Source organism: Rhinolophus hipposideros, assembly GCF_964194185.1.
Source record: "Rhinolophus hipposideros genome assembly, chromosome: 19".
Lineage (NCBI taxonomy): Eukaryota > Metazoa > Chordata > Mammalia > Chiroptera > Rhinolophidae > Rhinolophus > Rhinolophus hipposideros.
In genome coordinates, this window is record NC_138065.1 from 28542051 (window position 1) to 28566120 (window position 24070).

The 24070-nt window shown below is 37.9% G+C and overlaps 1 protein-coding gene across 1 annotated transcript in view; it reads right to left on the bottom strand.

Moving 5' to 3' along the window:
- Positions 1 to 543: 543 nt before the first annotated feature.
- SLAMF1 (signaling lymphocytic activation molecule family member 1) overlaps positions 544 to 24070 on the bottom strand; it is a 48120-nt gene continuing 24593 nt past the window's right edge. The window contains exons 4-7 of the mRNA XM_081026350.1: positions 23505 to 23603; positions 19038 to 19111; positions 2690 to 2782; positions 544 to 1170 (exon numbers count right to left, since the gene is read on the bottom strand). Coding sequence (XP_080882476.1) covers positions 1120 to 1170; positions 2690 to 2782; positions 19038 to 19111; positions 23505 to 23603 — 317 coding nt within the window. The 3' untranslated portion in view covers positions 544 to 1119. The remainder of the gene's footprint in view (positions 1171 to 2689; positions 2783 to 19037; positions 19112 to 23504; positions 23604 to 24070) is intronic.

Here is a 24070-nt window from a genome sequence, read left to right on the forward strand (position 1 = left end):
AGTGATTTCTTAAAGTGTTCACTAAGGTCATACAAGAATTTATCAGAAAGAACAGCTTAAATTGAAGAAGGCCTGTCTAAAAGCAGAGAACAGGAAGAAAATAGGACTATAAAAAGAGGCTCTTTCTGTCTGCAGTCTGCAATTTAAGTTATAAAGCATTCAATTATTGAAGCTGATGGGCTAAAATATGTTAATTTCCTATTACAGGATAAATTTAGTGTAAGGAGAGTTATGCAGGGATGAAGAATTGCCTGGTAGATGACACAGCACCATGAACATAAAATGGATTCAGAACTGGGTTGAAGAGTCTTAGCTGAGGCTCCAGGTTTGTTATTCAACAGAGTAAACAGAGAACTAGGATTTAAAAATCATTTTGGGAAGTGAAAAATCACCCTGGAATAAGTTCTGATTATCCCAAATTCCTTTGTAACAGCATCACCAAACACTTGCCACTTTTCTTTAAATCTGAATGCCATTTTCACAGAACTATACTTTTAAGAATATTAGATGATTTTCATTTCATTGTTTAAAGCTCAGAGATCTCAAAGTCGTGTTTTTAGTTTATTGACTCTTTAGCTTCTTTTATAGAATAATCTAGAGTGTTTTACATATAATAAGGAATTCATCTTTCATTGTCCATCCAGAGAGAGAAACTGAGGCTCAGAGCCTTGATCAAGTCTGCATTGTGATCAGGTTCAGCACGCAGAACCAAGTACAGGCAGTCAAAATATAAACTGTTCCAGACTTTGTGACTGGTGGTCAGCTGTCTGAAATAGGTGCTCGATGTCCTGGCTTTTTGCCTTTGGCTTTTATTATCCCATCCTGGCGAAGAGCAAGATACCTGAAAGTCTGGACTCACTGGACCCACATTATCCATTTCATCTGCTACACCACAGGAATGGAAAACTCGGTTCTGGGCCTATGCTCTGCAGAGTAGACTAAGTGCTTGGGAAGCCTCACTTCCTTGTCCATTTCACCGGTCAATGGGGAAGCAACATCACCAAGGCGTTGATCCAATGTGTAGAGTATCATTGGGAACTTGAGACCTGGGGCCGAGTTCAGTGTTTATTTTGGCTCCTCCAGGTTCTTTCCAAAAGTCCCATCACTGGGTCTATGGTGTCAGCTCTCTGGAAGTGTTATGCTGGCATAGACTGTGATGGAGCTTGGTTCCTGTGGGCAAAACAGAAGAAATCTGTGAGTGGAGGAACCAGCAGTAGCTTCACAGGAACAAATGGAAACTGCATTGCTTAGGAAAAACAAAGGGTCTTAGAAAATCATGTAGCATAGAGACTTGCTAAGGGTCTGTCACAGTTGGGCATTGCTGGAGGCAGCACTCAGGTCCTCAGACTGCCTGCCCTACCTGCAATATGGGCTATAGCTCCCTTCCAAGCATACATATGACATCAGGGAGACTGGGAGACCTGTCCCAGCAATCTGAGGATGAGAACTCAGTGCTTTCTTCCTTCCCTTGACTTACAAGGAAAGCCATTTGTTTTACTCTTAGGCATGGGAGCACACTTTGGAAAAGTTAAGAATAATTCTAAATCCCTGAGCTTTAAAAAGAGTTAGTGAGGGGTGCAAAGGGAGAAGGAAGAAACGGTTCAGGCAGGAGAGTAAGTGGGAGAGAAGATGAGGAATGCAGGCAAAAACCTCTTATAGAGAGAGGAGATTCAAAAGTCTGAGGAAGAGACAGAAATGGGGGGATTTAGGAAGTTTTGCTGTAAAATGTGAAGTACACTATTTTTCTTCCCCAACAAAACTTCATTAAAAATATACATTACTTTTTTTAAAAAGCTTTTGAAGTCAGATTTGTGTTTTTACTTCCCCCTTGGATAGAACAATGTTCTGAGAATAGACCTCAAGATAAAGACAGGGCACCCTCTCAGGCATTTCTGGGTGTGTGTACCATAGGAACTTTGAAGAAGGGTAAATGTAGGCATTTGTGTGGCCTCTTAATCCTCAATTGTCTCCTAAAATGCTTTATTGGATAGAGCCCAACTGGAGCCAAGATTTCAGCCCAGAATTTATTTCTGTCCGTTTAGTAAAAGGAAAAATTCCTGCCAAGTAAACTTAATTCATTCCAATCTTGCAATGGGGTAGAATAGATGAGGTTCATTCTTAGCTACACATCACATTCTCTTCTAAGCTTCATACCTATGTAGAGCTCAACTCCTAAGTATTCTGATTAAATAGGTTTGAGTGGAGCCTAGGCACAAGCAGTTTTACAAAGCTCCCCTACTGATTCTGCCACTCAACTGGACTTGAGAACTCCTGGACTTAAAATGCCATTCCCAAACTTAAATGTGCATCAGGATCACCTTGGGGGGGGGGATTTTTTTTTCTTTTAATGTGTAGATACCTGGTTACTTGCCATGGACATTCTGAATGAACAGAATCCTAGGTGGAAGGTCCCAAAAATCTTTATTTTTAACAACTATACCAGCTGATTCTGATGTGGTCTTTGGACAATTCTCAGAGAAACACTAGTAAGCAGAGGGAGCTGTGACTCCATGTGAGCAGCCATGAGAGGTTGTTCGGAAGCCCTGCAGCCATGGCCACAAATGCTCCTTGCTACCTGCTTGCTAGGGTCTGCCTTTTCCATTTCAGGACTCTGTTTCATTTCAGCTCTAACCAGGTCCCACCCTCTCCCATTCTCCAACTATTCCTTCTCTACAGAGAGATGCCTCACCTGAACAGGCTCTGGGACAGGCTCTGCGGCAGCAACATAAATGGTAGTGCAGGGGTCCTGACCCAGCAGGGGATCAGGTTTCTTCTGAACAGACTACAAGGGAAGCAAAGAAAACAGGAAATTAGCTGAGCAGAGAGTTATTTCCCATCCAACTCTCTCCACGGAGAAGCACACAATCAAGAAGCTTTGAGTTAGAAATCTCCATAGAATTATTTGGTCCAGCTTCTTCCAAGGTGGGCATTCTCCCTCAGATTCCCTGGAACTCCTTGACTCCCCAAGTGACATCTTGGAGCTCACAACCTCATGAGTCAGCTAATTCGTCATTAGCGCTTCTTAGATTCTTAAAAGTCTTCCTCACAGTGAACTAAAATTGGTGTGGCTCTTACTGGGGAACCTGAATAGAAGGTGATCTTCATAGTATTTGAATCTTGCTCGTATCACTCACTACATGCCGAGTTCTTTCCATCCCCACACTCTTCTCATTACTTCTCTTTCCTGCCCAACCATTGAACTCAATAATAACCACACAGGTAAGTGTGTTAAAGTTTACAAAGTCCTTCACATGTCTTCTCATTTGTTTTACAACCACTCTATATGTTAAATACTTTTGCCACTCACATTTTACAGATGAACAAGCTAAAACCTAGATGGACTTAGTACTTTCCTAATATATACAATGCAAGAAGTATAAAAACCAGGATTCCCACCAAGATCTTTTAACTTACAGTTTATGCTCTTTCCATCAGACCATTTTTCTTTGGCTGTTTCAATTTATAATGACCTCTCCTTTACCTAAATTCCTTAGGTATTTAAAGTCTAATTCACACACTATGGCACTTACCTATTTACACATTGTTTCTCCAAACAGACTATCAATTCCTTGATAAGTAGCCTAAATTTCTTTGCAGTCCCCACCAAACAGTGCTGGGCACATAAAAAACCTTCACGTGATGTCACTTGGAATGAATTAAAATCCACAATACCAGGATGAAGTCAGTGTGGGTGTAAATTGAAACCACATCCCTGTAAGATGGAGAGGACATAATTTGTGCCAGAGAAATCATCCTTTCAACATACTCTGGGGGTGCTGGTGTATGGTAATGCTACTCTCCACTTTTTCTGGATTTAGAGCAAGACTTAAAACTGAAGCACATAGGTTTTAATGAGAGAGAATTAGGAATCTTTTCATCTGATGGAAGAGGTAAAGAATTGGAAACGTTTCCTTGAGGAAAGAAGTTTCCAGGTAGGACATGATCTTTCTCTTCATATGAACTGATGAATTGCCATAGAGAAATTAGATTTGTTCTATATAATCCTTCAGGTTTAAACAAAGGTTGGAATTTTAGGGAAATTTTCTGGTTCAATATAATAAAGATTTTTTTAAAAGTAAAAGGTGTTCAAATGTGGGATGAATTGCCTTGGGAGGCAGTGAATTCCCCATTACTGAAAGTGCTTGGGGTAGATTAGGGTTTCTCATACTTTAAGGTGCATGTGAATTAACTGGGGATCTTGTGGGGACGTTGGTTCTTTTTCAGAAGATCTGAGGGGGAGCCTGAGGTTCTACATTTCTAACAAGAACCTGGATGATACTGCTGCTGCTTGGTCACAGACTATATTTTAGTAAAAAGGACCAAGCCAACACTATGGAAAAAACGTTATAGAAGATGATTCCAGCAGTAATTGCCAGATTCAAATAGATGACTTTCAAAATCCCATACAACTTGTAGATACTACATTTTGGAGAAATTAAAATTTTTTTTTAAATTAAAGTTTATTGGAGTCACAATAGTTGGTTAAGTTACATAGATTTCAGGTACACAATTCTGTATTACATCATCTATATATCACATTGTGTGTTCACCACCCAGAGTCAGTTCTCCTTCCACAATTGACAAAATAAAGAGGCAACCAACTGAATGGGAGAAGATTTTTGGAAACAGCACCTCTGATAAGGGGCTAATAACCAAAATATACATGGAACTCATGAAACTCAACAACAAAAAACCACAAAAAAACCAATTGAAAAATGGGCAGAGGACCTGAAGAGACATTTCTTCAAAGAGGACATACAAATGGCAAATAGACATATGAAAAAATGCTCAACATCACTCACTAATCATCAGAGAAATGCAAATAAAAACCACAATGAGATATCACCTCACCTCAGTTAGAATGGCTATCATCAACAAGACAAATAGTTACAAGTGTTGGAGAGGCTGTGGAGAAAAAGGAATCCTCATACACTGTTGATAGGAATGAAGATTGGAGCAGCTGCTATAGAAGGCAGTGTGGAGGTTCCTCAAAAAATTACGAATTGAATTACCATATGACCCAGCAACCCCTCTCCTGGGTATCTACCCCAAAAATCTGAAAACATTTATCCATAAAGACAACTGTGCTCCAATGTTCATTGCAGCTTTATTTATGGTGGCCAAGACATACCAAAATGTCCTTTGATAGATGAATGGATAAAGAAGTTGTGATATATATACTAAACGGAATACTATTCTGCTATAAGAAAAGATGAAATAGTACCATTTGTGACAACATGGAGGGATCTTGAGATTATAATGCTAAGTGAAATTTTAACTTTAAGGAAGAATTACTTGCAATAATGAGATGAATAAGGAGAATTTGAAACTAATTTAGAGACTTTCATCAACAGAAGCAACCCCTGCCTGTCATCCTGTCTGGGAGGATTTTAATATGACCTATTTTAGAGGCATGAGGGAAAAGGTAAATAACTTATGCTTTTAACATTTAATTTAAAAGTTTTAGAAAGAAGAAAAAGCATAAAGGAAATCTTCCATAGTCCTATCACTTCAACACAACATGGTTAACATGTTGTTAGATTTTCCTTCAGAAATTTTTATCTAGGCATAGGGAATTATTTTAAACATTGTTTAAACATTTGTTTAAACATTAAACAAATTATTTTAAAAGTTGTAATAATTTAGTACATTTTTGTATCTTGGTGTCTTTAGTTAGGGCACAATTCCAGGATGCATAATTTGCAAGAAACTCCAGGGGACTTATGCTCATATATTCTTTGTAAATGCTACCCCCTGAGATTGTGTAAGGTATAACAGTAGCCCTGATAAGACCTATAAGAGTCCCTAGCAGAGAGCAAACATTTGGTAAGTAATTTTTCCATACTATTACAGTATAGTAATATTGTAATACCAGTCTTTATAATGGTATATAATGTTATTGTATAGCCATTAAAAATGAGAACAAATGAAATGTTAATTTTCAAATAATTGTCCATTTAAATAATTGTCCATCACAGTGTTTGTATGATATCATATAGGCATTGTAAATAGGAATAAAGAAAATTGTTATATATCATCAAAATGGCGGCGTGAGGTGAGCCTCTGTAAAGCTCCCCTGGAATTTACAACTAATCGAACAACATAACTCCACAAAGGACTCCCTGCACAGCACACAGGCAAGACGAACAGGCCCACTACTGAATTCACCTAAAAGGTGGAGGAATCATGTGAGCGGGGGAGGAGGGAAGGGAGAAGTGCGGAGACGGAGCCTCGGGCGCAGGACGCAGACCTAGCTCAGTGCTCTGAGCTTGCTGCATCCCGGAACTATCGCAACTGCAGGAGAGGGAAGAACTCGGACTGCTAGGGCTTCGCTTGTGGCCCACAGGGCTGAGGGGGCAGCATATACCACAGCTGAACCCAACGGTCACGGCAGAGACCTCGGAGCAAACACTGAGGGAAGAAAGCTGAAAATGGTGGTTTAAGCCCTCACTGCCAAGCATAGAACAGAAGCCTTGGGCTCTGAGACTAGCCGCCCCCTCCCTACCCTCCCAGAGCTTGCCCCGCCCGCCCCTGCCCGGTGCTAGAAGCAGAACAGTAGCAGTGTCGGATCAAAAGAACAGAATATTTGCTGTTCTGAGAACTGTGGAACTCAGACACAGATTCGGAGCCCAACTAGTTCCGGCAAAGGGGAGGGAGCTGTGGAAGCGGGACCAGCTGTGGTGGTGGTCGCTGCCATTGCTCTGGGCCACCTCTCACAACTCACCCCGCCCCTGGCCCCACCTATCTGGGTGGATCCCTGCAGTAGTAAACAGAACTGCTGAAACAAACGGGCTCTGAATCTGGTGCAGAAAGAGCTTTGGAACTTCAAAAGCACTCCACATCGCCACAGGGACCTGGTGCCCTATGACCCAGGCGAACTGTTAACAGAGGAGAAGCACATTCCCAGGGAATCCCCCTATTCTGTGAAAGCTGGAATAGTGCAGAGAAAACATAGCACTACTGTGTGAGAGCTTGGATAGATCATCCAGACAGAAAATAAATAATGAAATAGCAGCCCTAAATGACACATTAGATGAAATGGACATAATTGACATATCTAGAGCACTTCATCCTAAAACATCAGACTATATATTCTTTTTGAGTGTACATGGAACATTCTCAAGGATAGACCATATATTGGGACATAAAATCAGCCTCAGCAAATTTAAGAAGATTGAAATCATACCAAGCATATTCTCTGATCACAAGGCTTTGAAATTGGATATCAACTGCGAAAAGAAAGCAGGAAAAAACACAAATACATGGAGATTAAACAACATACTCTTAAAGAACGAATGGGTCAAAGAAGAAATAAGAGGAGAGATCAAAAGATACCTAGAAACAAATGACAATGAAAATACATCCTACCAAAATTTGGGATGCAGTGAAAGCAGTTTTAAGAGGGAAATTTATATCATTACAGGCCTATCTCAAGAAACAAGAAAAATCCCAAATAAATGACCTCATGTTACACCTTAAAGAACTAGAAAAAGAAGAACAAGTGAAACCCAAGGTCAGCAGAGAAAGGAAATAACAAAAATCAGAGCAGAAGTAAATGAAATAGAGAAGAAAAAGGCAATAGAAAAAAATTAATGTGACAAAGAGCTGGTTCTTTGAAAAGATTAACAAAATCGACAAACCCTTGGCTAGACTCACTAAGATAAAAAGAGAAAAGACACTAATTACCAAGTCAGAAATGAAAAAGGGGAAGTTATCACGGACACCACAGAAATACAAAGGATCATCCAAGAATACTATGAGGGACTACATACCACCAAATTCAATAACCTAGAAGAAATGGACCAGTTCTTAGAAACATATAGCCTTCCAAGGCTGAACCATGAAGAACAGGAAAATCTAAACAGAGTGATCACCATAACGGAGTTGAATCAGTCATCAAAAACTTTCCCAAGGGCAAAAGTACGGGAACAGACGGCTTCACTAGTGAATTCTACCAAACCTTCAAACAGCATCTAATACCAATACTGCTCAAACTCTTCCAAAATATTGAAGAAGAGTCAGTACTCTCTAACTCATTTTATGAGGCCAACATTACCCTGATACCAAAATCTGGTAAGGACAACACAAAAAAAGAAAACTACAGACTATGTCTCTGATGAATACTGATGCAAAAATCCTAAACAAAATTCTAGCAAATCGAATACAACAATGCATTATAAATGTTATTCATCACGACCAAGTGGGGTTCATCCCAGGGGCACAATAATGGTTCAACATCCGCAAATCCATCAATGAGATACATCACATAAACAAAATAAAGGACAAAAATCATATGATTATATCAATTCATGCAGAAAAAGCATTTGACAAGATACAACATGCATTTATGATTAAAACACTTAATAAAATAGGTATAGAAGGAAAATACCTTAACACAATAAAGGCCATCTTTGACTAGCCCTCAGCTAATCTCATAATTAATGGTGAAAAACTGAAGCCCTTTGCTCTACGTTCAGGAAGATGACAGGGCTGTCCCCTATCACCTCTGCTTTTCAACATAGTGTTGGAAGTCCTTGCCAGAGCCATCAGGAAGAGAAAGAAATAAAAGGCATCCAAATTGGGAATGAAGAAGTTAAATTATCACTCTTTGCAGATGACATGATGCTATATATGGAAAACCCTAAAGACTTCACCAAAAAGCTGTTAAAAACAGTCAACGAATATAGTAAAATTGCTGGCTACAAAAATCAACGTACAAAAGTCCATTGCATTCCTATATACTAACAATGAAATCTCAGATAAAGAAATACTAAAGACAATTCCCTTTGCAATTGCAGCAAAAAGAATAAAATACCTAGGAATATACTTAACCAAGGATGTGAAGGACCCATATGCTGAAAACTATAAGACATTTTTGAAAGAAATTGAAGAAAGAAATGGAAAGGCATTCCATGCTCATGGATTGGAAGAACCAACATAGTTAAAATGGCCATGTTACCCAAAGCCATACACAGATTTAATGCAATCCCCATCAAAATCCCAATGGCATTTTTTAGAGAAATAGAACAAAAAAATCATCAGATTTGTTTGGAACCACAAAAGACACTTAATAGCCAAAACAATCTTAAGAAAAAAGAACAATGCTGTAGGTATCACACTGCCTGACTTTAACTTTTACTACAGGGCTACAATAATCAAAACAGCATGGTATTGGCAGAAAAACAGACACAAGAACCAATGGAATAGAATTGAGAACCCAGAAATTAAACCACATAAATATGGACAGATAATTTTCGACAAAGAAGCTAAAAACATACAATGGAGGAAAGACAGCCTCTTCAATAAAGGGTGCTGGGAGAATAGGATAGCCACGTGCAGAAGAATGAAACTGGACTGCTATCTGTCACCATGTACCAAAATTAATTCAAAATGGATCGAAGACTTAAGCATAAGGCCTGACACAATAAACTGCATAGAAGAACCATAGGTACTAAAGTTATGGAGCTTGGGTTCAAAGAGCATTTTATGAATTTGACTCCAAAGGCAATGGAAATAAAAGCTAAAATAAACGAATGAGACTATATGAAATTCAAAAGCTTCTGCACAGCAAAAGAAACCATTGACAAAATAATGAGGCAACCAACTGAATGGGAGAAGATTTTTGCAAACAGTGCCTCCGATAAGGGGCTAATATCCAAAATATACAAGGAACTCATGTAGCTCAACAACAAAAAAACAAACAATCCAATTGAAAAATGGGCAGAGGACCTGAAGAGACATTTCTCCCAAGAGGACATACAAATGGCAAATAGACATATGAAAAAATACTCAACATCACTAATCTTCAGAGAAATGCAAATAAAAACCACAATGAGATATCACCTCACCCCAGTCAGAATGGCTATCATCAACTAGACAAATAGCAGTAAGTGTTGGAGAGGCTGTGGAGAAAAAGGAACCCTCATACACTGTTGGTGGGAATGCAGACTGGTGTAGCTGTTATGGAAGGCAGTGTGGAGGTTCTTCAAAAAATTACGAATAGAATTACCATACGACCTAGCAATCGCTCTCCTGGGTATCTATCCATTGCAGCTTTGTTTATGGTGGCCAAGACATGGAAAAAACCAAAATGTCCTTTGATCGATGAATGGATAAAGAAGTTGTGGTATATATACACAATAGAATACTATTTGGCAATAAGAAAAGATGAAATAGTACCATTTGTGACAACATGGATGGATCTTGAGAGTATAATGCTAAGTGAAATAAGTCAGGCAGAAAAAGCAGAGAACCATATGATTTCACTGATATGTGGTATATAAACCAAAAACAACAAGAGAACAAGACAAACAAATGAGAAACAAAAACTCATAGACACAGACAATAGTTTAGTGGTTACCAGAGGGTAAGTGGGATGGGGGGTGGGAGATGAGGGTCAGAGGGATCAAATATATGGTGATAGAAGGAGAACTGACTCTGGGTGGTGAACACACAATGGGATTTATAGATGATGTAATACGGAATTGTACATGTGAAATCTATGTAATTTCACTAACAATTGTCACCCCAATAAATTAAAAAAAAAAAGGAAAAAAAGAGAAAATTGTAAGGTTGTGGGTAAGTCTAAATGCATATTAAAAACAATAATAATTATATCTCATGTGTTTAAAAAAAAATATATATATATATATATAATTTATTTATTTATTTATCTTTAAACATTTATTGGGGTTTTTTATTTCCATTGCCTTTGGAGTCAAATTCATAAAATGCTCTTTGAACCCAAGCTCCATAAGTTTAGTACCAATGTTTTCTTCAATGCAGTTTATTGTGTCAGGCCTTATGCTTAAGTCTTTTTTTAAGATCCATTTTGAATTAATTTTGGTACATGGTGACAGATAGCAGTCCAGTTTCATTCTTCTGCACGTGGCTATCCTATTCTCCCAGCACCCTTTATTGAAGAGGCTGTCTTTCCTCCATTGTATGTTTTTAGCTTCTTTGTCGAAAATTATCTGTCCATATTTATGTGGTTTAATTTCTGGGTTCTCAACTCTATTCCATTGGTCTATGTGTCTGTTTTTCTGCCAATACTATGCTGTTTTGATTATTGTAGCCATGTAGTAAAAGCTAAAGTCAAGGTGTGTGATACCTACTTGTTCTTTTTTCTTAAGATTGCTTTGGCTATTCAGGGTCTTTTGTGGTTCCATACAAATCTGATGATTTTTTTTTTGTTCTATTTCTTTAAAAAATGCCATTGGGATTTTGTTGGAGATTGCATTAAATCTGTATTCTGCTTTTGGTAATATGTCCATTTTAACTATGTTGATTCTTCCAATACATGAGTTTGAAATGCCTTTCCATTTCTTTGTGTCTTCTTTAATTTCTTTCAAAAATGTCTTATAGTTTTCAGCATATAGGTCCTTCACATCCTTGGTTTAGTTTATTCCTAGGTATTTTATTCTTTTTACTGCAGTTGCAAAAGGAATTGTTTTTTGTATTTCTTTTTCTAAGATTTCATTGTTAGTGTATTGGAATGCAATGGACTTTTGTACGTTGATTTTGTAGCCAGCAACTTTACTATATTCGTTGATTGTTTCTAACAGCTTTTTGGTGGAGTCTTTAGGGTTTTCTATATATAGCATCATGTCATCTGCAAAGACTGATAATTTAACTTCTTCATTCCTATACCTATTTTATTAAGTGTTTTAATCATAAATGCATGTTGTATCTTGTCAAATGTGTTTTCTGCATCAATTGATAAAATCATATTCTTTTTTGCCTTTAATTTGTTTATGTGATGTATCACATTGATGGATTTGTGGATGTTGAACCATTATTGTGCCCCTGGGATGAACCCCACTTGGTCGTGATGAATAATCTCTTTAATGAATTGTTGCATTCAATTTGCTAGAATTTTGTTTAGGAGTTTTGCATCTGTATCCTTCAGAGATATTGGTCTGTAGTTTTCTTTTTTTGTGTTGTCCTTACCAGATTTTGGTATCAGGGCAATGTTGGCCTCATAAAATGAGTTAGGGATTACTGTATCTTCTTCAATTTTTTGGAAGAGTTGAGCAGGAGTGGTATTAGATCCTGTTTGAAGGTTTGGCAGAATTCTTTAGTGAAGCCATCTGGTCCTGGATTTTTGCTTTGGGGAAGGTTTTGGATGAGTGATTCAATTTTGTTACTGGTGATTGGTCTGTGTAGATTTTCCAGTTCTTCGTGGTTCAGCCTGGGAGGCTATGTGTTTCTAAGAACTTGTCCATTTCTTCTAGGTTGTTGAATTTGTGGCATATAGTCCTTCATAGTATTCATGGATGATCTTTTGTATTTCTGTGGTGTCCTTGATAACTTCCCTGTTTTCATTTGTGATTTTGTTAATTAGTGTCTTCTCTGTTTTTATCTTAGTGAGTCTAACCAAGGGTTTGTCGATTTTGTTAATCTTTTCAAAGAACCACCTCTTTGTCACATTAATTTTTTCTATTGTCTTTTTGTTCTCTGTTTCATTTAGTTCTGCTCTGATTTTTGTTATTTCTTTTTTCTGCTGACCTTGGGTTTCACTTGTTCTTCTTTTTCTAGTTCTTTAAGGTGTAACATGAGGTCATTTATTTGGGATTTTTCTTGTTTCTTGAGACAGGCCTGTAATGATATAAATTTTCCTCTTAAAACTGGTTTCGCTGCATCCCCAAAATTTTTGTAGGATGTATTTTCGTTGTCATTTGTTTCTATGTATCTTTTGATCTCTCCTCTAATTTCTTCTTTGACCCATTCGTTCCTTAAAAGTATGTTGTTTAATCTCCATGTAATTGTGTTGTTTCCTGCTTTCTTTTTGCAGTTGATATCCAATTTCAAGGCCTTGTGATCAGAGAATATGCTTGGTATGATTTCAATCTTCTTAAATTTGCTGAGGCTGATTTTATGTCCCAATATATGGTCTATCCTTGAGAATGTTTCATGTACACTCGAAAAGAATGTATAGTCTGATATTTTAGGATGAAGTGCTCTATATATGTCAATTTTGTCCATTTCATCTAATGTGTCATTTAGGGCTGCTATTTCGTTTTTTATTTTCTGTTTGGATGATCTATCCATAGCTGTCAATGATATATTTAAGTCTCCTAGTATAATTGTATTTTGGTCAATTTCACCCTTTAGTTTTGTTAGTAGTTGCTTGGTATATTTTGGTGCTCCCTGATTGGGGGCATAAATATTGATGACTGTTATGTCTTCTTGTTGTTTGAATATTTGGTTCCACTTCCTGCTGGCTTGTAGAGTTTCTGCTGAAAAATCTGATGATAATCTAATGGGCTTTCCTTTGTAGGTTACTGTCTTCTTTTCCCTGGCTGCCTTGAGGATTCTTTCTTTGTCATTGATTTTAGACAGCTTCAATACAATGTGCCTTGGAAAAGGCCTGTTGCAATTGAACCTACTAGGTGTTCTATTTGCTTCTTGGATTTGAGGATCCAGTTCTGTCCACAAGTTTGGGAAGTTCTAATGGACAATTTGTTTGAATATATTCTCTATTCCCTTCTCTCTTTCTTCTCCTTCTGGTATGCCCATTATTCTTATATTGCTCTTTCTGTTAGAGTCAGAAAGTTCTTGTAGAGTTCTTTCATTTCTTTTAAGTCTCAAGTCTCTTCCTTCTTCCATCTGTGTAATTTCCAGGTTTCTATCTTTGATGTCACTCATTCTTTCCTCCATCTGGTCAACTCTACTACCTAAACTGGTTATTTCATTCTTCATTTCTTCTATTGAGTCCTTAATCTCCAGAAATTCTCTTTGGTTCTTTTTTAAAATTTCAATCTCTTTTGTAAAATGCTCATGTTGTTCTTTGATTGTGTTTCTGAGTTCATTATACTGCCTTTCTGTGTTTTCTTGCATCTTGTTGAGTTTTTTCAGAAGTGCAATCTTGAATTCTCTGTCATTTGAGTCACATATTTCCATATCTTTAAGTTCCTTTTCTGGAGACTTTTGACTTTCTTTCTGAGCTGTCTTGTTGCCTTGGTTATTCATGGAAATTAGTAATGTATTATTTGACTTCCTAGACATCTACAGGAGTGGGTTCTGCAACAGGTTGATAGGAAGAAGTCTTTCTTTTGTTTTCCAGTACGTGTTTGTAGAATGTTTTTTTTCTCTCCGACTGCAGCCTGTTTTTCTCTCTCACACGGTAGTGCTATGTTTTCTCTGCATGATTCCAGCTTCTCACACAATGAGGGGATACCCTGGGAGTAGGGCTTCTCCTCTGTTAACAGTTTGCCTGGGTCACAGGGCGCAGTGTCCTGGTGGGTATGCGAAGAGCTTTTGAAGTTCCAAAGCTCTTCCTTCACCAGATTCAGAGCCCCTGTTTCAGCAGTTCTTTTTACTCCTGCAGGGATTTGCCCAGATAGGTGGGGCGAGGGACGGGGTGAGTTGTGAGAGGTGGCCAGAGCAATGGCTGCGACCACCACCACAGCCTCTCCTGCTTCCAAAGCTCCCTCCCCTTTGCTGGAACTAGTTGGGCTCCGAATCTGTGTCTGCGGTCCACAGTTCACAGAATAGCAAATATTCTGTTCTTTTGATCTGACACTGCTACTGTTCCACTTCTAGCACCGGGCTGGTGTGGGCGGGGTGAGCTCTGGGAACATGTTATATGCTGTCCCCTCAGCCTTGTGGGCCATAAGCAGAGCCCTAGCAGTCTGAGTTCTTCCCTCTCCTTCAGCTGTGGTAGTTCCAGGATGCAGCAAGCTTGGAGCACTGAGCCAGCTCTGTGTCCAGAGCCCGTGTGGCTCCATCTCTGCACTTCTCCCTTCCCTCCTCCCCTGCTCACGCGATTCACCCACTTTTAGGAGAATTCAGTAGTGGGCCTCTTCATCTTGCCTGTGTGCTGTGCAGGGAGTCCTTTTTGGAGTTATTGTTGTTCGATTAGTTGTAAATTCCAGGGGAGCTTTACAGAGGCTCACCTCAAGGTGCCATTTTGATGACAATATATATATTTAAATAATGACCAAAAGGCACATAAATCAGTAGGTGAAGATAAAGATAGAGTTAAAGTATTGTCCAGGAAGAGAATAAGCATTAGACTTTGATAAATCAATGATGCATTTCATAATTTCTAGGGTAACCAATAAAAGAATAGAAAAAAATTGTTTAATTACTCATCTAAAAGAAAAGAACATGCGATATGAAGTATGTAATTTAAGTCTTAACCCTGCCTCTGAGAGCTTCACCTGTTAATTCTGTCAACTACTTAAGGGTAAAAATAACATAAATTCTTCCCCAACACTTTCAGAGAATAACAAAAAGCAAATGCACCCTGTAGTGCGTTGAATTGTTGTCCCCAAAAGATAGGTCCATGCAGAATCTCAAAATGTTATCTTATTTGGAATAGGGTCTTTGTAGATTTAATTATGTTAATAATTTCAAAAAGAGGTCATGGTGGATTAAGGTGGGTCTTAAATCAGTGAGAAATGTCCCTATAAGAGACAGAAAAGGAGAAGACACAGAGACACAGAGAGGAAAGTTATGTGAACATGGAGGCAGAAATTCGAATTATGTAGCTACAAGCCAACAAATGTCAGAGAGCACTGGAGGCACCAGAAACTGGAAGAAGCAAGACAGATTTCCCCTAGAGCCTCAGAAGGAGCATTGCCCTAGTGGCGTGTTCATTTTGAACTTCAGGCCTTCAGAATTGTAACAGTAAATTTTTGTTGTTTTAAATTACCAAGTTTGTAGTGATTTGTTATAGTAGCACTAGGAAACCAACTTATTTTGTGAGGTTAGCATAATCTTGATGTCAAAACCTCACAAGGGTATTACAGGAAAGAAAAATTACAGGCCATTTTCACTCAGAAACAGAAACAGAAAAAAATTGTTAGCAAATAAAATCCAGCAATATTTTTAAAAGACCAGACTGAATTGCTTCTATTCCAGGAATGCAAGGTTGCGGTAATCTTTGCAAATCAGTGTAGTTCAGCAGATAAATTAAAAAGATAAATTTTTAAAAATTATGAGATTATGTTTATTGAAAATGAAGAAATAAAACTAATTTTTTTACAGATGATACAATTGTGTACAGAGACAATACTAAATGATCTATAGATAAATGACTGGAGTTTACAAATGAGTTTAGAAATGTTTCAAATATAAGGTTCATATATATAAATTAATTGTATTTCTATATATCAATAATAAACAGAAACTAAAAAATTTAAGGTAACATTGCTGATAGTATCCCAAAATATCAAATGCTCAAATGCAAAGTAATAAATTATGAGGGATGTATAAGTCCTCTTATGTAGAAAACTATAAAACATCACTTAGAGGAATTAAAGAAGATCTAAATAAAGGAAAGGATAAATCATTTTGTGAATTGAAAGACTCAACACCATAAATATGTACGGTCCCTTCAAATTGATCAGTGTAGTTCTAATTCGAATTCTAGCAGGATTCTTAGGTGGAACTTGACAAACTGAATTGAAAATATGTATGAAAATACAAAAGACCAAAAATGGCCAAGAAGAACACTTGAACACTTGAAGAAGAACAAAAACAAGTGAGAAAACTCATTTTACCAGATATCAAACTTATAATAAATCTGTAATCACAGATTGTAAAGACAGTATAGTACTTGTGCAAGTATAAACAAGTAGACCAATGGAACAGAATAGAGAATCTTAAAATAGATCCACACATATATGGGCCCTTGATTTATGATGAAGGAGGCACTGCAGTGGGCAAGGATAATCTTTTCAATAAAGGGTCAATAGGCTATCCATCTGGAAAAAAATGAAACGACCAAATCATTTTAAGGTACATCAGAGATATAAATGAGAAAGATAAACCATACACCTTTAAGATGATAGAATATATTCATTACCTAGAAATAGAGAGTCTCAAACAGGACACAAAAAGTGCTGTCTACAAAGGCAGAAATTACTAAATCTACACTAAAAAAGAGAAATTGTCCTTATCAAAAGTATCTCTGAGAAACTGCAAAAGCAAGCCACAGAATGAAGGTATTTGCTAATATAGAACTGCCAAAAAGCTAAAAAAATATTTAAGAGCTTATACGAAGCCATAAAAAAAAGGCTGAAAGGCAAAGGAAAATGGGCAAGTGATTCAGTCACTTTAAGAAAGAAGACCTTTACATGGCCAATAAACATGCAGAAAATTGTTCAACTTCCTTAATAATTAGGAGAATTCAAAATAAAACTACAAAAGCTATATCCAACAAAATGACAAAATTTAAAAGACTAATAATACCAAGTTTTGATTAGAATGCGTAGCAACTAAAAACTTTTATATATAGTTGGTAGAAAAGTAAATTGGTATACCGACTTTGAAAAACAGTTTGGCTTTATCTAGTCAATTTGAGGATATGCATACTCTGCAATTTAGTAATCCTACTTCTAGGTATACATCCAACAAAAATATGCGCTTATATCTACAAAGAGACATACATTTGAATGTTCATAGTGCAATTTTCATAATAGCTTCAAACTGGAAATAACCCAAATGTCCATCAATAGTCAACTGGATAAATAAATTCTATTATATTCATACACTGACATTCTATAAAGCAATGAAAATGAATGTATTCTATCTAAGCTCAAAGACATGTATGAGTCTCATGAAGGTAATATTAAGCAAAAGAAATCAGATATAAGAGGAATTCCATTTTTATAAAGTCAAGAAAAAAGAAAAAAATTAAATTGTATTTTTAGAAATCAGGATGGTATATTTTAGGGTAGGAGAGAGAGGATAGTAATTGGGGGGAGCCCAAGGAGGTCTTCTGAGGGTTGCTGACAATATTTTGTTCCTTGATCTGAGTGGTAGTTTTATGGTATTAGAAGACTCAATACTGCAAGATCTAATTTCTCCTCAAATAGATCTGTAGATTCAATGCAATCCTAATAGGATTTTTTCCCCTTTTGCAATACTTGAGAAGCTGATTATAAAATATATATGATATGAGGGGACAAGAATAGCAAATACTCTTGAAGAAAAACAAGGTGGGAAGACTTGCTTTACTAGATATCAAGATGCAGTAATTCATTGAGCTGAAACATACATTGTGCACTTTTAGTATATATGGCATACTTTACAGTAAAAAGAAGGATGCTTACAACATGAGCTAGAGTAGTAGGTTAGGCACCACGGTAAATGCAAGGGTGGAGGTTGCCCTTGGGACTCTAAATGGAGCTTGGTTCTCAGTGGTGGACATGGCCTGTGTAATAAAGCCTTCAGGCCACTAGAGGACAGCAGAAATAAGAGCTTTGTCCAAGAGTTCATTTCCGATTATCAGAAATGCATTTATTGTCATCTAATGCAATTTTCCAAGGTGCCAATAAAGCTTTCTTTGCTTTCTCATGTTTTACTCCAGAATTTGCTTTCTCTACACCCCGATGGTCAGATTCTGGCCTATACATCACTTAGATTGTCTTCATGTCTGAAAAACTGTATCTTCATAGCTAACCATAATTCCTTTATCCTCCCTCTTCTAACATCTGCTCCTCAACTTCATTATGACTCCAGTGTTTCCATCCCTCTTCTATCTCAGTCCAACCATTACTCCATCACAGTTTTGCTTTCTTTCATCTCCATGCTGCGTATCATCTTCCATCACTTCATCCAGAGTCTCTAGCCAGAGTACTAAAGATCCTCCTGCCTGGTCTCTTTGGCACTTTGCAGACACCTGAACTTGGCTCAGACCAACACAGCACACCGTAGCCTTTCTGAATCTTTCCCTCTCTCCTCAAGCCCACACCCTTTTCTCTAGAGGAAAGAGTTTGATGACATGGAACTGCAGATGCTAGAATGCCAGAGCTGGAAGGAGTCACATGTCATGTCTTTCTAGTTTCCTCATTTTTTCCTAGGAAGAAACAGATTACCAGCAGATTGCCCAGTGTTTCCTGTTAGTTCTTTAACAAATAGCCCGATCTAACACTGAAGTTTAATGCCCTTTTAGAGAGCTCTTGTTCTTGACTTCTGCTTCCCTAATTTCCCCTGCTCCAGAAACCATGTAGAACCATGAATATCAGACATACAATCCAAGGGAAACATGACAGGTCTACCCCAGACAAAGAAAGTATAGAACTTACACCTGATTTCTGGACTTGGGCATAGATAGTAAGGCTTTTCGCTTCCACTGTTGGCTGGTGATGGTCTGCTTTACCTAGGGAAAAGAAACATTTGTATTTATTTCTCTCTGGTCCCCAGCATGAACTCTCTGCTCAGACCTGTCTGATTTTTAACCCCATAGCATATCAACCTTCCCCAAGAGTACCATAGGAACAAGCACTGGGTCTCAAACCCTCTGCACATTTCTCATACAACATTAGGTTAGTTATTGATCTCTCTGGGCCTATTTTCCTATCTGTGAAATGGGGTTGAAATACCTGCCTCACAGGGCTGTTGTGATGACTACATGAGATATTACTTTAAAGTGTTTAGAATAGTGCCTGGCACATAGTATTAGGTTGGTGCAAAAGTAATTGTGGTTTAAAGGGTTAAAAATAACTGGAAAAAAAGGCAATTACTTTTGCACCAACCTAATAAATTCTCAATACATGTTAGGTGTGATTGGTATGCCATTCAATTATTTTAATTTCTACATTTTGATGTGTGTAGCTGGTCTTCTAATAGAATTCTAAGTTCTTTAAGGGAGGGCAAGTTATTTGTACCACTTTTGTACTCACAGTTTTCTCACGTCTCTGTTTCAATGGGACTTTGTGTATATGAAGCAGGGAGGGAATGTAAGAAGGATGATCCACTTGAAACTATTTAAAAATTAAAGCTATAATGTCATTCTAGTGCCTACCATCTGGAAATTTTGCTCAGAGCCTAAGGTCTCTAGAAAGTAATAAATTGCAGAACATTTTAGTTTTTAACCAATTTTATAATTTTTCTTTTTAAATTATAGGAATAATTCATTTTTGTTACAAAAATTTAAATTTATAGAGTAAAAAGTATGTCCCTCTCCTCCATTAACCAATGCAATTCATTTTCATAAGTAATCACTTTTTAACAGTTTGATCATTCCAGACCAGCTTGGTGCAATAGAACTTTCTACAGTGATGGAAATATTCTGTGTCTATAGTCTAATATGGTAGCCAGAGGTGGCTATTGAGTACCTGAACTGTACTAATGCAACTGAGGAATTGAATTTTAAATTTGATTCATTGTAATTAATTTAAATTTAAAAACCCATATGTGGCTAGTGATTACCATACGAGACAGTGCAATCCCGGATATTTGCTGTACTTGCACAGATATTTTTATGCAAATTTTAACGTAAATTTTTTATACATACTTCTCTATAATTTGACCTTTTCACTTATAATGTGTTGAGGACATTTTCCACGTATCTCATTCTTTCTAATGTTTCATAGTATTTTTTGCATGCATCATGTAGCAGTGAGAAGGGTGGAGGGAAAGTAAGAGACTGAAAAATAGAGGCCTATTTGGGGACTATTACAAAGTCTAGGCAGAAACAATGAAGACCCAAACCAAATCACAAAGTCTTTAGGGTACACTTATTTTAACACCAATGAATATAACCTCTTAAAAAACTTAGAAGCATGTCTCTGAGGCAATAACACTTAGGAGAGGTATATTTTTCTTTGAAAGGGAAGGCCTAGTATGTATGTATGTGAAGAGGGTAGTGGACCATGAGGCATGAAGGTGTGATCCTTGGGGAGGAAATGATGGGCAGCCGCTGGGGGACCTCAAAGAATGTCAATGTATGATTTTCTTGTGTGAGTGTGGGCATGCAGTGCTGGTGGTTACAACTTCACTGTTTTGGTTAGGGTTGATACTGGCTGAGGAGTGTGTGTGTGTGTGTGTTTGTGTGTGTGTGTGTGTGTGTGTGTAGAATTGGGGTGATCAGAGTAGGTAACAGAGAAGATGCAAGTTCTGTGAAATATATCCATTCAGTGCAAATCCACGAATGTTTGCAAAGTTGCAAGCACTGACCCAGCACTGTCTTAGGTGCTGTAGGGGAAGAAACAGAGAACAGACCCCATTCTTTAAGGACTTCCAGTCTTACAGGTCAGCTCAGGCTGAAATTTAGAATCGGGACAGTCCTAAATGGTCACACAGATGGAAAAAGTAAGACTAAATGTTGCTTCTCAAAAACGCCACCGGTTCAAGATCATTTAGTCTCATTATTTTGTTCCCAGTGCAAGACCAGGTTTGCAGGAGCCAGCTCAATGCATCTCAAAGTTAGTGAGGCCTTCTGGTCTAATAAAAAAGTTCTTAGAATTAGGACACCTACATTCTAGTCTTCATTAGTTGTGTGGTGTTAGACAAAACATGTCATCTAAGTGGGTCTCTTCTCATACAATAACTGTACAATGAAGATGTAGACTATCCAATGTCCTTTTCAACTCTCACCTGAAGCATAAAGTTGTTATGTTACCATGATTTCAACTATTTTAAATCTTTAAAATTAGGTACTGTCCCAGATGCTTCCGGTATTGCTCTCTGCTGGCCATTGGACTTAAACTCACCTGATGTTTTAAGGTGATGTTTTAAGTGAGTGTTTTACACTCACTTAATGTAGGTGAGTGATGTTTTAACTCACCTACATTAAGAGATGCGTGTGTGTGTGTGTGTGTGTGTGTGTGTGTATGTATCTAACTACCATCTATCTACGGAAGCTGCTGTGTTCTGTGATTTCTGTGTATGGACTCACAGATCCGCCACAAGAATTCTATGAAGTACATAATATCCTCATTTTACAGAGGAGAGGTTGAGTCATTTGTTTGGTTATGCAGCTTGTCAGAGGCAAAGTCTACATTTGAAAGTATGTTTGTCTAATGTCAAAGACCATGTCCTTCACCAGTGTATTCTGGATATGAAATTGCCAAAGTCTATTTGAAAACCTTCAGAGTTCGGCTGCATTCTGGAGATGGCAGCATTAGAAACTACCAACAGAAACCTTTTATGCGGAGTCTTTTGGAGGGCACAGCAATTAAGGATAGGTTTTTCTAGAAGTTTGAGGCGGGGTGTTTGTGTCCCCGGCTTACAAGAAATACATGGTGACTGGAGACAAGGATGGATATGTGTGTTGGGAACGGTGGTAAGGAATTGTAGTGGGATAGGGAGTACTAGTCCCTTCAGAACCAACCACATGATGAGCAGAATGTAGCTGAGGAAAAAATGTGGGTGAGGATCTCAGCACTTTTCACTAACCAGGTTAATGTGGGTGTGTTAATCTCAGTTTTCTCAGCTCTGGTGTCTCACTGTTCTGTTATTATCCAAGCCAAATGTAGTTGCCCCCACCCCCGCCACCCCCTTAGTCTGTCCTTATGATTTCTAGCTGAATCACCCCCCTATCTCCTCCCTAGCTAGCTCTTAGATGGAGGAAATGAAACAAAAGTAGGCAGCTGTGCTGTGATCTAGATTTTCTTATACAAGCAAAACCAACATTAGAGTGCTGAGGTAAGGGCTTTTCCAGGAAGGTTACATGTGGAGAACATTGATCTACTCGGAGAATGAGATCAGCCATCAGCTTGGTCGTGGCATAAGGATCAAGCTCTCTCTTCACCATGGTAAAGCCAGCCTGGGATATGTCCTGGTCTTGGAGCAGAACCTTCTGACTCTAGTGTGAGTGGGTGAGGAAAGTTGTGGCCAAGGGGATTACACTGCCCTGAGATACTGAATTATAGGACAATTTGGATGAGAGTTCAGGAGAAACTACTTCTAGGCATTTAAACTGCAAGGGAATAACTGGGCTTTAATGGTTTCAATCTACCATGGGCTGCTTTCTATACTATTTCGTTTAGCTTTAAGCAACCTCACAAATCGAACATTTTCCCAAGCTGAGTCAGAATTTGTACTAAAATCTTAGTAAAAAGTGTTCCCTCTGCTGTCTTCTGATGACCTGTGGGCCTTCCCAGTGGAAAGCACCCTGGTAGTTGGGACATAGTTGTAGTTTTTTTTTTTTTTAATTTATTTATTTATTAGTTTCATAGTAGTTTTGATTCCCTCGCCAACCAGGTGGGTGACCTTGCATGAATCACTTAGCCTCTCTGTGTCCCTGCTAGCCCACTGCTAAGTCACAAAGAAACAACTACCATGCTTCTCTCAGAGGGATATCTTAAGGATAAAGAGAAATTATAGAAAGGATTCAGACTTTGAGTAAAAACATCTTATTATAATGTCACTTTATTAGTCAGTAATTATAACTTTTCTTGAATGAGATCCAAGAATCCTTTGAATTCTGCTCCTGGTGAATATTGTTAAGCCTCACATCTGGACCTCTTCAGCATCCTGTATATACCTCTACTACAGTGCTTGTCATACTGAATTTAAATCATCTGTGCAATGTCTCCCATGTTAGTTAACTATGACTCATCTCTCTTTTTATCCCCATAGATCGGTATAGGGGATCAAGGCATTTTGAATTAGGCTGAATTGAAGATCCCAGGATATGTTTATTTAGTGTTTTTGCAAATGTGCTCCTTGCAGAAAGCTGAAATGGAGAGGGAAGTTGGTGCTTGTGGCGAGAGATCCCCTGCTTACCACAGAGCCTGATAAACATCTCTTTATTGTCAGACACCTACCTCTTCTTCTCAACGGTAGGATTACCACTTGGTGAATCATGATGACACCAATGATGCCCACTAAGAACAGCCCAGCATACAGTCCCCATTGTGTTGGTACTGAAAAAAAAGTTAAAGGGCAATCTCAAATGTACTGTGAGTTTAAAAACATCCTACACTGAAGAGAGGAGGATGAACCTGAGCCTCGAGTTCTCTTTCTACATTCTCTCTCAAGGGAGACATTTATTTTATAGGTTTTAAAGATCAGCTTTACGCTGAAGATTTCCATATATGTTTTCTTATTCTCAATTCTCTAACTATATTTGACTTTCACATTCCTAATTTCTGTAAAGGTTTTTCTATTCAAATGCTTTATTTTTATTTCAACTACCACATCACATGTCTAAAATCAAACTTGTCTTCATCTTTGCTAAGTCAACATCTCTGCCAAGGTTTTCTCTTTTTAAATCTTTAATGTGTTCTATATCCATTTTACTAAAGAGAACATGATGGCTCCATGTGCTGTCCCCATACTACCCCACATCATTCTCATGAGACACTGGGAGAAAGAAAGACCTACTTTTGTT